General features: G+C 41.5%; 1 protein-coding gene across 1 annotated transcript in view; it reads left to right on the top strand.

The window, feature by feature from the left end:
* MEI4 (meiotic double-stranded break formation protein 4) overlaps positions 1-14,084 on the top strand; it is a 417,189-nt gene extending 403,105 nt beyond the window's left edge. Inside the window, exon 4 of the mRNA XM_073675596.1 lies at positions 13,833-14,084. Within this exon, the coding sequence (XP_073531697.1) occupies positions 13,833-14,084 (252 nt within the window). The remainder of the gene's footprint in view (positions 1-13,832) is intronic.
* The last annotated feature ends 4,587 nt before the right edge of the window (positions 14,085-18,671 follow it).

The following is an 18,671-nucleotide window of genomic DNA, read 5'->3' on the forward strand; positions in this document are numbered from 1 at the left end:
CTCCATCCTTACCTGAGAGTGAGATATCACACCTCTGGGTGAGGTGCAATACCTCTGTAGCAACCGAGCCCTCGGGGTGCTACAGTTCCATTTATCTTCAACCTAGGTGACGTATTGCGATACAGGGCTGTGATTTTGGCTATAAAAGGGTCCCCTAGACCCCTACCCCTAGCTTTTTAAGAGAATAATATATGGCGTGCCAGGAGACTCTATGGAATGCTTTCTCAGCATCCAACGAGAGTATCTAATTACAAATTTTTAACTGCATCTAGCCCAGGAAATACTTTGTGCCTAGTAGCAGTGTCTGCTAGTCAGCGGATTATCCCAGCTGTTAAGCTAGCTACACTACCTGTAGTTTGGACACTTAGTTTTTTCAAAGGAAATGCTTCGGGACCACAGGATACTCAGTGAAGAGCATCAGGAGGCACCCCAAGGCATAGGGGCTGGGACTGACGGTAGGACGCCTTGCGGTGGACCGCCGAGCTCGATCCTTATAAAAGCTTTTTAACTGCAGCAGCTTTAGTGGACGCTACTGGAGCTGGAATTACGCGGCTGCTGGCATGAGACTTGCTTTGTGTTGATCAGCTTTGGTGAATCACTTCCGGCACAACTGTTCCAATGTTCTGTAGAGTTTCATTCAGATATCGATTAACAAAAATCTTTTTTTTGCTTTCTTGCTTCGATGATGCTTTTTTATGTCACAATACATAAGGCACATTTTAAGATTGGCTCTTAAATAATAAAAGCTATGCTGTGATTGGTTGCAAAGGACAACTAAGCCTACTGTATTTTGCTTTCATTTTCAGTCACTGGCCATTTACCACTGATGTTACTTTTAGAGTTGAGCCACCCCCGTAGTGTTCGAGTTCGGTTCGGTTCGTCGAACACCCGTATGTTCGTCGAACTGTTCGTCGAACTGTTCGTCGAACACCGTCGAACACCGTTAAAACCAATGGCAGGCAAACAAAAACACATAGAAACACATAGAAAACACCTTCAAAGGTGTCCAAAAGCTGACAAACTGCTCAGAAGAGACAACTAACACATGGAAAAGTGACAAGTACATATAGTCATGCGAAAAGAAAAGAGGTGGAGGAGTAAAAGGAGGGGGAGACACAGATATAGGCATGTCATGCCCTTCTAAAACCAAAAAAGTGCGAAGCTGACACGGCCAGTCCGTTCCTGCCCATGCGATCTCCGTGTCGCCGGGTTTGTGCCAGAGCTGCGATGGACCCTGACGGCCAGCCCCCCTCTCCCAATACTGGTGCCTGTCCGCTGGTGGGTCGAGCGATCCCCCCTGCGGTGGAGGCAGGTCTAAGCTTTTTAATTTAAATTGTCTCTGTAATTTGAATGACTACACTTTAAATCCTTTTACAAGGATCTATTGGAGGGCAAGTCTGATGCCAGCAGCCGCGGGAATTCCAGCTCCTGTAGCGTCCACTAAAGCTGCTGCAGTTAAAAAGCTTTTATAAGGATCGAGCTTGGCGGTCCACAGCAAGGTGTCCTACCGCCAGTCCCAGCCCCCGTGCCTTGGGGTGCCTCCCCGATGCTCTTCACTGAGTGTCCCGGGGGCCCGAAGCATTTCCTTTGAAAAAATTAAGTGTCCAAACTACAGGTGGTGTAGCTTGCTTAACAGGTGGGATAATCCGCTGACTAGCAGACACTGCTACTAGGTCCAATTTATTTCCTGGGCTAGATGCAGTTAAAAATTTGTAATTAGATCTACAGGTGGTGGCTACTCCGCTGACGAGCAGACACTGCCACTAGGCCCAACGTATTGCCTGGGCTAGATGCAGTTAAAAATTTGCAATTAGATACTCTCGTTGGGTGCCTTTGTCTGGCCCTCACAGGGTATCAAATACTTAGGAATTCTTATTCCTAGAGACCTCTCCCGTCTATTTTATCTTAATTTTGGGCCCTTTATTGAACAACTCCATAAAGATCTTACTTCTGGGACAGTGAAGGATTTTTCCTGGTTCGGCAGAATAAGTATACTAAAAATGAACGTCCTACCTAAACTCTTATACCTCTTCCAAACCATTCCCGTGATAATTCCCTCAAATTTTTGGAAAAGACTACGCAGTAGCTTTTAGTCTCCCCAGGATGACACAGGTGGGGCAGATGGTGGTTGTCCCGGCTCGCTAGGCAGCATTGTAGCACTGTGAGCTTTGCACTGCAACTTATGCTTCATATCCATGTGACGGTTCATGCATGAAGTGCTCAAACTATGGATTTTTTGGCCTCTACTTAGCTTTTGGTGACAAATGTTACAGATAACACGAGTTGGGTCATCCTTAGCGATCTGAAAAAATTCACAGGCTATGCAAGGTTTAGAGCCCATGCGACTCTGCTACTAACAATACTATCAAATGATTGGCTGGGTTACATGCAGGGCGTCTGGGTTTGGTTGGGGGTCCCCACAGTCTGCCTAGGCTAGATGCAGTTAAAAATTCTCATTAGATACACAGGCGGTGCAGCTTGCTTCGCAGCTGGCCTAATACGCCCAAAGTATTGGTAGACTCTATACTGAATAAGGAAGGATTCACTGACTGTGGTGGCCCCTCCGTGGGCCGTGGCGATTGGTGGAGATTTGGTGGATGATTATAGGAGAAAGATCCTTAATAGAGAAAGTTGGTGGATTTATACTTTAAATACACGTGTACCAGCGGGTTTAAACATCAGACTTGATTTGATGTAACATTATGAGTGATCATTTATAGATTATTATTATATATGTTCCTTTTTTCTTCTTTTCTTTTTGATTATTTACATTTATATGCATTGTTTCTATGCTATACGATTTTAACATGGTATGTGTGTGTTTAAATTTCTGATTAACTCAGCCTTGAACAGGTGCATAGCAGGACATGACATATAAATACCACTTCCTTACTGTTTTTTTGCTATGCAATGATTAAGAACTCGTATATATATTGTGCAGAAAGAAGGGTGAAAGTCCTCCCAGGCAGGAGGAAATTGAAGTTTCATAACACATATTTGAACTGGAGAGGTATTAGAGGCCTGCAATGGCCACAGGTACTAATGGAGGTAATCAAGGTAGGGAGAGAGGCAAGAGGTCCTGTCATCTTAGTTATACAGGCCAGGGGAAATGACATAGCTTATCACAAGAACGCATAACTAATGACAATAATGAAACTAGACACTGAGCACTTCAGAGAATTTTTCACAAAACTAACTATAGTATGGTCAGAGATTGTGCCGAGAACGGTATGGCAAGGTGTGTGAGACATCACGGCCATCGAACGGACAAGGCAGGTAATAAATATTCGGATGGCAAAATTTATAAGAGACAGAGGCTGTGTAGTGATATGACACCGACAACTGGAAGGAGATAAATCAGGCCTCCTACGGCCCGACAGTGTTCACTTAATGGATAATGGACTGGACATATTCCTCTCAGGACTGCAGGACGGAGTGGAACAAGCGTTAAGAGTGATGGATGGGGGTCGGAGTCCTGCATACGAGTAAGCAGGAGCCTCCGTGGCCTGGAAATAGAAAGGACATGTTGGAGAGTTACAGTTGTTGGCCAACTTGCCATTGTGGAGACTGGAGACACAGGGCATGCTGCAACAAGCTGAATTATTTTAGAAATAAAATGCATTTCTAATGGAATGAGTATTAACAGTTAATAAAGCTGTGACCGATCCTCACCCATCCAGTTGTAAGAGTTACATGATTGTATTGTCAATGAAAGGGGGGCGTTGGGGGCTGAGCGTCTGGGTTTGGTTAGGGGTCCCCACAGTCTGCCTAGGCTAGATGCATTTAAAAATCATTATTAAATAAACAGGCGGTGCAGCTTGCTTCGCAGCTGGGTTACTACGCTGACTAGCAGACACTGAAGCTTTGGAGCAGACCTCTGAGTAAACAGATCTTTAGACTCAACCATCTGTGTTACCCCAAGCCATAGTGAATGTATTTTCTTATGGTTAAAAGGGGGGGGGAGACCCAACCCTCCTCTAATTGACGATGGCAACGTCACGTAAAACAAAGCAAGGGAACTCCAAAAAGAGTCTCCTTTTTTCCAAAAATTTGTGGCACAGACACCACTTAAGTGGCATCAATTGCCCCAGAGTTGCTTAAAACGGTTGGTCAGAATGAGTACCACACACTGCTAATATGCCCAAAATTATTTTCCAGACAAGATGCAGCTAAAAATTCTAAGTAATTTGCAAGCTGGTGGAGATTAGTATAGATGGCATAATAGAATGAGTACAACACACTGCTACAGGCCCAAAATTATTTTCCAGACAAGATGCAGCTAAAAATTATTAGTAATTTGCAAGCTGGTGGAGCTTAGTATAGATGGCATAATAGAATGAGTACCGCACACTGCTTCAGGCCCAAAATTATTTTCCAGACAAGATGCAGCTAAAAATTATTAGTAATTTGAAAGCTTAAAACGGTTTGTGAGGTGATTTTACAAAATCCTCAAGCTTTTACTCTCCCCAGGATGACACAGGGGTAGAAAAGTCCTTGCGGATCCATGATTTGTTCATCTTTATGAACGTGAGTCTGTCTACATTCTCAGTGGACAGCCGCGTGCGCTTATCTGTCAGCACACCACCAGCAGCGCTGAACACACGTTCAGAGAGAACGCTGGCTGCGGGGCATGACAAGATCTCCAAGGCGTAAGTGGCGAGCTCCGGCCATTTATCCAGATTGGAAGCCCAAAAAGAGCAAGGGTCCAGTGACACAGTCATGGCTTCAATGTTTACTTGGAGATACTCCTGTACCATCGTCTCTAGGCGTTGACTATGTGTCAGATTTCTTGTCTCCTGTGGCCTTGCAAAGGATGGGCTAAAAAAGCTGTGAAATGATTCCGCAAAATTGCTGTTACCAGCAGATACTGTGTTTCTGTTATGGTTTGAGTGCTGAACACTCGACAGTCCCACGGTTGGCAAGTTAGAACTTTGAGATTCACTACATGCACCACTGGTGTTTTGTGGAAAAGCACATGTAAGATTCTGCAACAGTCTCTGCTGATACTCCTGCATGCGTGAATCCCTTTCTATGGCAGGAATTATTTCGGCAAATTTACTTTTGTACTGAGGATCTAAGAGTGTGGCAACCCAGTAGTCAGGATTACTTCGAATTCTGACAATTCGAGGGTCATGTTGCAGGTAGTGCAGCAAGAAGGCACTCATGTGTCTTGCGCATCCAGGAGCACCAAGTCCCTGTTGTGTTGGTGGCGAGGTAACAATCATGCTTCCTTCCTCTGCCCTCTACCCCCTACCTCGCACAACAGAAATGTGATCAAGGTCTCCCTCATCTGATGAGTCTTCCATCAGTTCGTCCTTCACTTCTTCCTGTGCTCCTGCACCTTCCTCAATAGTTTGGCTCCTACCATGCGCCCTGGTAAATCCATCTCCCCCACCCTCACATGCCTGCCGCCTTTGTGCTGCCGACCGTCTGGACCTTGCATATGTTAGCCCTTCCGCACACAACTCCTCCTCCTCTACTTCCTCCACCTCCTCTTGTCGCACCACCTGACTCCGAATTCTGTTTAACATGTGCTCCAGCATGTAAATCACCGGAATAGTCATGCTGATAATGGCATCGTCAGCACTAAACATCTTCGTCGCTATTTCAAAACTGTGCAGAAGGATGCATATGTCCCTGATCTGAGACAACTCCTCCAGCGTGATTTGCCCCACCTCTGGATCCCGTTGGCCCAGGCTATACGTCTGAATGTATTGCACCAGGGCTTGTCGGTGCTGCCACAGTCGCTGCAACATGTGCAGAGTTGAATTCCACCGGGTAGGCACATCGCATTTTAGCCGGTGAAGTGGCAGGCCCAACGACTTCTGTAGAGATGTAAGTCGCTGAGCTGTGTGATGTGAACGGTGGAAGTGAGCACACAGCAACCGTGCCCTCTGCAGAAGGCCATCTAGTCCGGGATAGTGGGCTAAAAAGTTGCTGGACAACCAGGTTCAACAAGTGAGCCATACAAGGCACGTGTGTGACATTGCCCCGGCGAAGGGCCGCACCGAGGTTTGCAGCATTGTCGCACACGGCTTTCCCTGGTTTCAGGTCCAGTGGAGAAAACCATTCATGAAACTGATTCTCCAGAGCTGACCACAACTCTTCAGCTGTGTGACTCACATTTCCCAGACATTTCAAAGTAAAAACCGCCTAATGACGTTGAGCCCTGCTGCCAGCATAGTAAGGAGGTGTGCAGGATCCCTTCTGCGCAGTTAGAAAGCGTGTGGCAGGACCAGACAGGCTTTGGGTGCAGGTGGAGGACTTAGAGGAGGTTGAGGAGGCAGAAGCAGTGGAGGAACTTCGAGATAAAAAGGATTGACGCACAACTCGTGGGGATGGCAAGACTTGGACAGCAGCCCCTTGTCCTGCTGTCACCATAGTTACCCAGTGCCCAGTCAGCGACATGTAACGCCCCTGTCCATGCCTACTTGTCCAAGTGTCTGTGGTGAAATGCACCATGTCACACACAGAGTTTCTCAAAGAAGCGGTGATGTTGTGTGCGACATGCAGGTGGAGCGCAGGCACACCTTTTTTGGAGAAGTGGTGCCGACTGGGCATCTGGTACTGGGGCACTGCGACGGACATAAGGTCTCGAAAATCCTCTGTGTCCACCAGGCGGAAAGGCAGCATTTCTGTAGCCAAGAGCTTGCAGATGGTGAAATTCAACCTCTTAGCTTTCTCATGGCTAGGAGGAAATGGTCTTTTACTGGTCCACATCTGAGGGACCGAGGGCTGGCTGTTGTGCTCAAACTATGGATCTTTTGGCCTCTACTTAGCTTTTGGTGACAAATGTTACAGATAACACGAGTTGGGTCATCCTTATCGATCTGAAAAAATGCCCAGGCTATGCAAGGCTTAGCACCCATGAGACCTGAAGAGCCACCACGACTTGTGGTCAGAGGCAGAGTTGTGTTTGAGGATGCAGTTGTTGACATGCTTCCAGTACTACGTCTCTGTCCAGGAAGGCGCAACCTGACCTCGTCGTCACTAGCATCCTCCTCCACCTCCTCTGCTGACCTCATCTCTTGGCTGACTGTGGGTTGACAGTAAGTGGGATCTGCAACCTCGTCATCATCACCCTGTGTGTTCTCACACTCGTATTCCTCAGAGACAACCTCTTCCTGCCCTGACAAAAAACTCAAGTTGTCGCTCCAATCAGGTATTTGAGTCTCATCATCGTCTTCCTCATTGTCTCACCCACACAGGGGTTACAGTTTGGGAACGAGAGTCTACATTATGGTCAGAACCTTCTGCGTCTGGTCCTGGATTCGACTTATAAAGATTCTGGGTATCAGTGCAGATCATTTCCTCGTCTGGATTCACAGAAGCGCTGGAGCCGACCTCTGATTCCCAGGCTATAGTATGAGTAAACTGCTCTGCCGACTCAACCATCTGTTTTACCCCATACTCAGATGGGCAGCTGGAGACTTGGGAGCTGTGAGGAAGCAAGTGCGATTGGGGTGACACCTCTGAGGACTGGAGTATTTGTGATGTTGAAGTTGAGGTGGAGGAGAGCCCACTTAAAGGAGCACTTGATATCCGTTGAAGCACCTGCTGTTTTTGTGCCTCATCTGGAATTTGTAGCGATTGGCGTGGCCGTAAGAAAGGGATCGTATCACAATGTCCGCTAAAAGAAGTAGACATCTTAGTTTGGCTGGAAGATGGTCTTTCTTCTGCAGATGTTACTGTTGCTTTAACACCTACCCCACAGACACAATCTTTTTTTCCCTTCCCAACACGCCTATTCCCCTTTCCACCAGCAGCAGGCCTTTTTCCACGCATTTTGGTGGTTAACTAATTGACAACTCTGGAGTTGTTTGCACAAAAAAAGATGGATGGGAACCGAGCAGAGCTGAGTGGCCAAACTGTAGTATTAGCCCAAAAGGATTGACTGGGTTTGATGCAGTAAAACAATTTTATTACATACACAGGTGGTAGAGCTTAGTATAGATGGACTAACAGAATGAGTCCCACACACTGCTACAAGCCCAAAATTATTTTCCGAGCTAGATGCAGATAAAAATTATTTGTAATTTGCAAGCTGGAGGAGCTTAGTATAGATGGACTAAGAATAAATCCCACACACTGCTACAAGCCCAAAATTATTTTCCGAGCTAGATGCAGATAAAAATTATTATTAATTTCAAAGCTGTTGGAGCTTGGTATAGATGGCCTAATAGAATGAGTACCACACACTGCTAATATGCCCAAAATTATTTTACAGGCAATATGCAGCTAAAAATTATTATTAATTTCAAAGCTAGTGGAGCTTGGTATAGATGGCCTAATACAATGAGTATCACACACTGCTACTATGCCCAAAATTATTTTCCAGGCAAGATGCAGCTAAAAATTATTAGTAATTTGAAAGCTGGTGGAGCTTAGTATAGATGGCCTAATAGAATGAGTACCACACACTGCTAATATGCCCAAAATTATTTTCCAGGCAAGATGCAGCTAAAAATTACTATTAATTTCCATGCTGGTGGAGCTTGGTATAGATGGCCTAATACAATGAGTACCACACACTGCCAATATGCCCAAAATTATTTTCCAGGCAAGATGCAGCTAAAAATTATTAGTAATTTGAAAGCTGGTGGAGCTTAGTATAGATGGCCTAATAGAATGAGTACCACACACTGCCAATATGCCCAAAATTATTTTCCAGGCAAGATGCAGCTAAAAATTATTAATAATTTCTAAGCTGGTGGAGCTTGGTATAGATGGCCTAATACAATGAGTACCACACACTGCTAACATGCCCAAAATTATTTTACAGGCAAGATGCAGCTAAAAATTATTAGTAATTTGAAAGATGGTGGAGCTTAGTATTGATGGCCTAATAGAATGAGTACCACACACTGCTAATATGCCCAAAATTATTTTACAGGCAAAATGCAGCTAAAAAGTATTATTAATTTCAAAGCTGGTGGAGCTTGGTATAGATGGCCTAATACAATGAGTACCACACACTGCTAATATGCCCAAAATTATTTTACAGGCAAGATGCAGCTAAAAATTATTAGTAATTTCAAATCTGGTGGAGCTTGGTATAGATGGCCTAATACAATGAGTACCACACACTGCTACTATGCCCAAAATTATTTTCCAGGCAAGATTCAGCTAAAAATTATTAGTGATTTGAAAGCTGGTGGAGCTTAGTATTGATGGCCTAATACAATGAGTACCACACACTGCTAATATGCCCAAAATTATTTTACAGGCAAGATGCAGCTAAAAAGTATTATTCATTTCAAAGCTGGTGGAGCTTGGTATAGATGGCCTAATACAATGAGTACCACACACTGCTACTATGCCCAAAATTATTTTCCAGGCAAGATGCAGCTAAAAATTATTATTAATTTCAAAACTGGTGGAGCTTGGTATAGATGGCCTAATACAATGAGTACCACACACTGCTAATATGCCCAAAATTATTTTACAGGCAAGATGCAGCTAAAAAGTATTATTCATTTAAAAGCTGGTGGAGCTTGGTATAGATGGCCTAATACAATGAGTACCACACACTGCTACTATGCCCAAAATTATTTTCCAGGCAAGATGCAGCTAAAAATTATTATTAATTTCAAAACTGGTGGAGCTTGGTATAGATGGCCTAATACAATGAGTACCACACACTGCTACTATGCCCAAAATTATTTTCCAGGCAAGATGCAGCTAAAAATTATTTTTAATTTCAAAACTGGTGGAGCTTAGTATAGATGGCCTAATAGAATGAGTACCACACACTGCTAATATGGCCAAAATTATTTTACAGGCAAGATGCAGCTAAAAATTATTTGTAATTTCAAAACTGGTGGAGCTTGGTATAGATGGCCTAATACAATGTGTACCACACACTGCTACTTTGCCCAAAATTATTTTCCAGGCAAGATGCATCTAAAAATTATCAGTAATTTGAAAGCTGGTGGAGCTTAGTATAGATGGCCTAATAGAATGAGTACCACACACTGCTACTATGCCCAAAATTATTTTCCAGGCAAGATGCAGCTAAAAATTATTAGTAATTTGAAAGCTGGTGGAGCTTTGTATAGATCGCCTAATAGAATGAGTACCACACACTGCTACTATGCCCAAAATTATTTTCCAGGCAAGATGCAGCTAAAAATTATTAGTAATTTGAAAGCTGGTGGAGCTTTGTATAGATCGCCTAATAGAATGAGTACCACACACTGCTAATATGTCCAAAATTATTTTCCAGGCAAGATGCAGCTAAAAATTATTATTAATTTCAAAGCTGGTGGAGCTTGGTATAGATGGCTTAATACAATGAGTACCACACACTACTACTATGCCCAAAATTATTTTCCGAGCTAGATGCAGATAAAAATTATTTGTAATTTGCAAGCTGGAGGAGCTTAGTATAGATGGACTAAGAATAAGTCCCACACACTGCTACAAGCCCAAAATTATTTTCCGAGCTAGATGCAGATAAAAATTATTACTGATTTGCAAGCTGGTGGAGCTTAGTATAGATGGCCTAATAGAATGATGCTTTGCCCAAAAGGTTTTACTTGCCTAGGTGCAGTAAAAAAAATTGTATTCTATACACAGGTGGTGTAGCTTGCAACACAGATACGCTACTCCACTGACTAACACACACTGCAAGAGGCCAAAAAGGATTTGCTTAGCTAGTTTTAGCCAAATGCTGTGAAAAACACTTGCACAGCACTGGCACAGACCTGCCTGGCAACAAGTCCTAGGAAATGCTGTAAAATAGTCCTCAAAAGGACTGCAATTACAATTAGTCCCTACTCCCAACCTATCTATTTCAGAGCACAGACTTGCCTGCTAAAAGTTGTAAGAAATGCTGTAACCTAGTCCTCAAAAGGACAGCAATCACAACTATTCCCTACTCCCAAGCTATCTGTATATTTCAGAGAAAATTGGCTTGAAATTAACACTCAAAGTATAGCGCACACAGCAACAGTGGTGCCTTCTAACATGCAGCTGCAGCAGTGAGAAAATGGTGGCGACGGGGAAAATGTCTGGGTCTTATAGGGCAAGGACATGTGACATACACAGCTAATGACACATGCCCTTGCTTGTGTGGAAAAAAGCACTTCGCTCCGTGTGTGCGCTGCTGATAGGCTGACAGATTGCACCTCCCCACTGTTTGGTGCACAAACAGTTATCGAACATAACCTCGAAGAGCCGGATTTTTTTCAAATCGTTCGTGTTCGCCGAACGGCTCGAACACCGCCCAAAACAGCTCGAGTTTGAGATTGGCGAACAGTTCGAGTCGAACAACGCTCATCTCTAGTTACTTTAACAACAGGCCTTTAGTTTTGCACCATCCTTATTGAGTCACCCAGTATTATAAACTATAAAAGGATGGTTGTTTCTCCTTTGTTCAATTGTTTGTTGAAATCTTTGCTTGCAAAGTCATTTTGTTTGTTCTTTTTTTTATTCCTTGAAATTGTAGAGCACGGAGGAATATGTTAGAAATGTGTTATGAATAAGAAATATTAATATTTCTGCCCTGCAGCAGTGATTCTGGAGATTAGCGCTTGGGGAGTCAATTTAGTGAATATATTAGGAAGTTAGTAGTTATAGTTCTAACCCCTTTAATGATATGTATGCAGAAGAATGGTATTTATAGTTTCAGTTCAAGCCTTAAGGCTGGTAGTTCCTGTAAGTATTTTACACTTCCTGAATAACTATTTCCAGTTTATTACAATCCACAGTATTTTGTAAACTCTTTCTAGATTGCCTAAATTAAATGTCGCCCTCTTGTATTTCTGATATATTTCTCTGGATCACTAGAACTGCATGGTGTGTAGGATCTTGTGTCTTATATAATTCCTAATTTAATAATTCAGCATTGTTCTCAGGCCATTGTGGCTTTATTTTTGCTTTATAATGTTCTCATTTCCTTGTTTGCAGATCCGATTCTCTGATAATAAACAGACGTATTTTGTTCTTGAACATTGTCTGTTTGAAAACCGCCATGTTGCCTTTCCAATATCCTCCTTTATCTGTCTTCTACAAATACTAATTCTGTACATTTAAAGATTAGTGTGTCTCAAAGATATTATATGATATTAAACAATATTTCTGTTCTCTTTCCTTCCCCATTTTTATGTGAAAGGAGCTTAAATTTATCTACTTAAAAAATCGTTTTTGTTTTAAAATAACTAAATTCTACAAGGGTAATGTTAAATCTAAGATCTCTTTCCTTTACAATGTTACAGGTCAGGTGATAATTCATGACGTTAACCAGTAATAGGGGAATTGCTTGCAGTCAGGCAATGGAAAGCAGCATTTTTTGTTATTTTAAGCTGAGATGCTCATGTGATGATATTACTGTAGTGAAATGGAGACACAAGTTTTTGACATGCTCAAGATTGTGATGGTGGAGGAATTGTGATAGGCAGGTACACGCATGCACTGTCCCTAAGGATGGTGCCTCATAAAGCCATTATAGAAAACTCCTTGCAGACTTCAATATTTTCACCAACTGTAAATTGTTGACCCCTAAGCTGACCTTGTTGTTCATTGGATGGAAAACATTACAGCTATATTATTTATATACACATTATAGCAAATGCATTAATGACAATCAAATTGACAATTGAGCTTTTGAAATTATAATCCAAGAAATTATTTGGGGAATTTGGAGACAAACTTGATGATAATCGATGATAATGTCTGTAAAGCCCTGGGGAATTTATGGCGCTATGTAAGCAAAGCAGCATAAGATTAATGATGATTATTAATATTAAAAAAAAAACTTCAAAAGTGCCTTTCTTGTCCTACTATATGTTTGTATTTTATTGATTTTTTAAATTAAAGCAGAAGGCTTTCCCACAAGAGGATGTGAGAAAATGTTCTTTTTATAGAGGAGGGGGACTGTACATATCGAGCTCAAGAGCTAAGTTTGCTCTATACACGTGGGTGCAGGTTGTATTATACAGGTGACACCTGCCTGTAAGTGTGCCAGTTTAACCTTTTTTAGATGTTGCAGTTAATAAGGCCTGTTTGGTCTAATTATCTAGCTTAGTGTCCAGTGCTCAACTCCAAACACTGACTTTTCCCAGAAGTCCATTTTAGAGTTCAGAATTCCCGGTGATGTCTGAGAGAGGAGAGAGAGTTTTACAAAACCAAAGTTCGGGTCCCCATTGACTTTTATGGGGTTCTGGTTAAAGTTCGTGTACAGTTCTGGTACCCAAACCAAACGTTGGACTAAAGTTCGGTCGAACCCGAACTTCCAGGGGTCCTCTCATCCCTAATCAAAAGTCCTGAATTCCGCTCTCAGATGGGGTAGCAAAAACATGGTGACAGATCCACTTCAAATTTAGCAATTAATGTGGTTATTTTATTTGAATTAACATGTCATATTCCTGAAACCCTCATTGCTCTAACCACTCACCAGGTAGAATCGCTCAGCTCCAACATGAACACTTGCTCAATGGTGTATGGGATGTATGGAAAGTCTATGAGTCTGTTACACCACTGTGAATGCAGTTATAGTAGAACAGTGCTCTTCTATCCAGCGAAATGCATGCTTCTGCACTTTTTAACACACCACAATTTACTAGAAAAACATTTTAAATGTTTAGATACACTTTAAAGAAACAAAATTTACTAGAGTAAACAACATTTACAAGAATTATAATTAATATAATATAATTAAGTAGAGATGAATCTGTTATTTTTTTGTATACAATTTGTTTCCATAAGAATATTTAAAACAAAACTCAAATATTATACTATGCCTTTCGTGCAATAAAATGCTATAACTATTAACAAAATTGTTATTTTTATTATGATTACTATTACATTTTTTCATATTATTACTATTACAGGTCCAGGCCCAGTACAACATAATCAAATATGAGAATATGTCTTTGCTATGTACATTATTGGAAAATCTTTTACAGCACAAAAAAGAAAATCAAGAAGCATTGCATTGTAACGTTTTTGACAATGAAACAAAACTATTTGTGCAGAACCTTGACCATACAATACTCCAGATTTCAGATGGATTTCCATTGCTTAGCCTAATCCTATGGAGATTGGGAACTTTAGTTACATACATAGGAACTGAAGAAAATTGACAGGTCTGTCTGTTACTGAAAAAATACTTGTATAAAATTGAGAAACACATAAACAGTACATGGCAATTAATATAATTTCAATTATTCTGTAACTTTTTCACACTTTTAATTATAAAACAATATGCAGATTTTTTAATGATTGTGTGATGTTGCTAATGCGATTTGAAGTATGCAGTGTGATTTCATCTGCAAGATTACAGCCTTTTTTCTAAGTGACATTATTTATTATTACATGTTTGTCTTTTTTATATGCTGTATATATTATTTGACTTATTCATTCGTTATGGTTTCTTTAATTTTAATGCTAATACCTTTAAATCCATTATGCCTACACATGTTACAGAGGTTTTATAGTGGTATTCTGATCTGAGACATTTATGGAATATCATGAGCACCGCAATTCCATGTTGCATTGAGAAAGCCACACATTCTATGGCCGCCTCACATAGCAAAATGTGATAGGATTTTCAATAGATGAGCTTCCCAGGGGAGGATATGGGATAAATGTCTTTAATGGAAATACACAAGTACGCACTGTGCTGTTTCAATAAACATAGTAAAAGTGCAATAAAAGAAAGAAAGGTGAGAGAAAGATGTGTGGTCTGATCTTTTACCATGCTGTCCTTTTCATTCTACCTAACCCTTGATACTTTCACACACATGAGCTTGCCACCCGGTTTTCTACTCAAAACACCTCTTTCTTTTATTAATTGAACAAAGTCCCATGCTAAAAAATAAAACGCCGTGTACACTAATTGTCAGCGTGATCATGGGATATTTCTCTCCAACTGTCTCTTGCCTCAACAACTTTCTAGCTATTGCCAGAACTGTTGAAAAAGACATGGACCGCATATCTCAATATTCATACTTTGATATAATGCCTCTCGGCAAAAATTTACCAACTGAACATGAGGTTCTTATTTTAACATTCTGATCAGACTGTATGAAGCCCACTACTACGTCACGGTGATCCTCTTAGTAGGTCCCTAACCTGAACAGTGCGGCGCTGTGCGCAAACCACCATCACAGCTACAGTGCTCCAGTAAGGCTCATAGCAAACTGTTCCCTCTTTTTTTTTCTTTTACTTGGACCAGCACTCCTCCCATTTGACCCACGTGTTTTTAAATTAGCAGGAGACTTCAAGAGGGGTCTCTCTCTCAGTACTCAGTCCCCAGCCGCCACTATCTTTCCCGATTTGCTGTTCCCGCCTTACACCAGAACATATCCCATAACATCACCCGTACCCTGACCAATGCAGTTACTGGGAAGGTCCACTTAATGACCGACATGTAAACAAGTGCTTGTGGCCAGGGATGCTACGTTTTCCTGACAACACACTTGTGGACGCCGGGACTGAGTCGGACCCAGTGCTACCAACAAAAAGGATTGTGGTCCCTAGTTCCATTAGGGTTTCCTCAATCTCCTACACCAGTTCCTGCAGCCCCTCCTCCTCATCCTCCATCTCCTAATTGTGATTTCGGACCATGACATCCATATCAGTCGCAAGCTGGAAGCACTGCAGTACTGCCTTGGTGAAGCAGCAACATGCTCTGCTGAAACTAATTTGTTTAGGTGACAAACATCATCCCGCCCACAGTTGTGGAAAGGTATAACAGACCAGACAGATCTGTGGCTCTCATTGCTGAACCTACAACCATGCATGGTCATGTGTGATAATGGCTGTAACCTCGTGGCGGCTCTGAAGCTTGGCACCCTCTCATACGTACCATGCCTGGCCAACGTGCTCAACTTAGTGGTTCAGCGGTTTCTGAAAACCTACCGAAATTTGCCTGAGCTACTTGTGAAGGTACACCGCAGGTGCATTCATTTCTGCAAGTCAGCTACAGCTGCCACTGGTCTGGCAGTGCTACAGCAGCGCTTGCAAGTGCCAGCTCACAGACTGCTGTGCGACGTGACCACAAGCTGAAACTCCACATTACATATATTGGCAAGGCTTTGTGAGTAGAGATGCGCGAATGTTTCATTAACTGTGCAGCGCTGACTGCCTGCATGGCACAGGGATGGTGCTCCATCCCTATGCTATGCAGGCGATCAGAATAAAAAAAGTGAAAGTCCCAGAGTGGGACAAAGTAAAAAAGTGTAAAAACTGTCAGAAAGTGAAAAAAAAAATAAAAAATTGTAAAAATATTTAAAAAAAAATAAAAAAAATAATCCACCAAAAATAAAATATAATGTACCCATCAATAAATATTATTATGAAAAAAAAGCAAACAAACAATAAAAGTACACATATTTGGTATCGCCGGGTCCGGAACGACCTGACCTATAAAACTGTCCCACTAGTTAACCCCTTTAGTGAATACAGTAAAAAAATATATAAAAAATGAAGCAAAAAAAAGATGGTTTATCATCATACTGCCAAACAAAAAATGGAATAAAACGCGATCAAATAGACGAATGTAAATAAAAATGGTACCGCTGAAAACGTCATCTTGTCCCGCAAAAAGAATCTGCCATACAGCTCCATCAGCCATAAAAATATCATTTCTAGCTCTCAGAATAAAGCGATGCAAAAAAATAATTTTTTCTATAAAATAGCTTTTATTGTGTAACAGCGCCAAAACATAAAAAAAATATATAAATGTGGTACCGCTGTAAATGTACTGACCCGAAGAATAAAGCTGTCTTTTCAATTTTACCACACGCAGAACAGCATAAAAAAATAAATAAAAATAATTCCTGAATTGTTGAGTTTTGTTTAGTCTGCCTCCCAAAAATTGGAATAGAAAGCGATCAAAAAAAGTCACATGGCTGAAAATGTTAGCAATAAAAATGTCAATTCATCCCGCAAAAAGCAAGCCGTCACATGACTCTGTCGGCCGAAATATGGAAAAATTATAGCTTTCAAAATATGGCGATGAAAAAACTAGTCTTTGCAAAAAAAAGGGTTTTTAGTTTGTGACAGCTGTCAGTCATAAAAATACGATATGAATCGGGCATCGCTGTACTCGCACCGACCCAAAGAATAAAGTCGTCTAATCACTTATACCACACCAGGAAAAGCATAAAAAATAAACTCTAGGGTTAGGGTTGTGCTAGGGTTAGGATTGTGCTAGGGTTAGGGATAAGTTTATGCTAGGGTTAGGGTTGTACTAGGGTTTGGGTTGAGCTAGGGTTAGGGTTGAGCTAGGGTTAGGGTTGTGCTAGGGTTAGGGTTGTGCTAGGGTTAGGGTTGGGTTAGGGTTGTGCTAGGGTTAGGGTTGTGCGAGAGTTAGTCTTGTGCTAGGGTTAGCGTTAGGGTTGTTCTAGGGTTAGGGTTGTGCTATGGTTAGGGTTATGGTTGTGCTAGGGTTAGGGATTTTTTCAAAAGTAAAGAAAAAAAATTATGACGATATAGCGACTAGTGTTGAGCGCAAGTGCTCACTACTTGAGTTTGCATCGGGTGCTCGGGTATACACCGAAAGTTGCGAGTGCTCGAGTGACATGCTTGAGTCTCCGCCCCACATGATTTGTGGCCAAAAAAAACCTCGTGGGGATTGACTGCCATGCACGAGCGATCCCCGCATGTTTTTTTTGAGTGTCTAACAACCGTGAAACATGCGTGGCGGGGACTCGAGCATGTAACTCGAGCACCCGCGATACATGGTACACACCCAAGTACCCGATGCAAACTCAAGTAGCGAGCACTTGCGCTCAAGACTAATGACAACTTATTCAATATGATAACCTAATGTTATCAATTTCTGTGTCGTACCTCTGGGTTCAAAATGTTCACCATACTCCTTGATAAAATCCTTGAGGGGTCTAGTTTCCAAAATGGTGTTGCCTTCTGTGGTTTCCACTGTTTAGTTCACATCAGGGGCTCTTCAAACGCAATATGGCATCCGCTAATTATTCAAGCAAATTTTATATTCAAAAAGTCAAATGGCTTTCCTTCCCTCCCGAACCCTACCGTGCACCCAAACAGTGGTTTTCCCCCACATATGGGGTATTGGCATACTCAGGAGAAATTGTACAACAAATAGTATATTCCATTTTTTTCCTATTACCCTTGGAAAAATAAAAAAATGGGATCTAAAGTAACATTTTTGCGAAAAAAAATAAATGTTCATTTTTTACTGCCACATTCCAAAAATTCCTGTGAAGCACCTGAAGGGTTAATAAACTTCTTGAATGTGGTTTTGAGCACCTTGAGGGGTGCAGTTTTTAGAATGGTGTCACTTTGGGGTATTTCCTGTCCTAAAGGCCCCTCAAAGTCACTTCAAATGTGATGTGGTCCCTAAAAAAATGGTTTTGTAAATTTTGTTGGAAAAATGAGAAATCATTAGTAAAGTTTTAACCCTTATAACTTCCTAACAAAAAAATGTTGGTTGTGCTGATGTAAAGTATACATGTGGGAAATATTATTTATTAATTATTTGGTGTGACATATCTCTCTGATTTAAGGTCATGAAAATTCAAAGTTTGAAAATTGCAAAATTTTCAAAATTTTCACCAAGTTTACGATTTTTTCACAAATAAAAGTCATATCGAAGAAATTTTACCACCATCATGAAGTACAATATGTCACTAAAAAAACAATCTCAGAATTAGTGGGATCCGATGAAGCGTTTCAGAGTTATTACC

This window comes from Phyllobates terribilis, unplaced genomic scaffold (assembly GCF_046119375.1).
Source record: "Phyllobates terribilis strain yellow unplaced genomic scaffold, ASM4611937v1 Scaffold_3__8_contigs__length_932513732, whole genome shotgun sequence".
NCBI lineage: Eukaryota > Metazoa > Chordata > Amphibia > Anura > Dendrobatidae > Phyllobates > Phyllobates terribilis.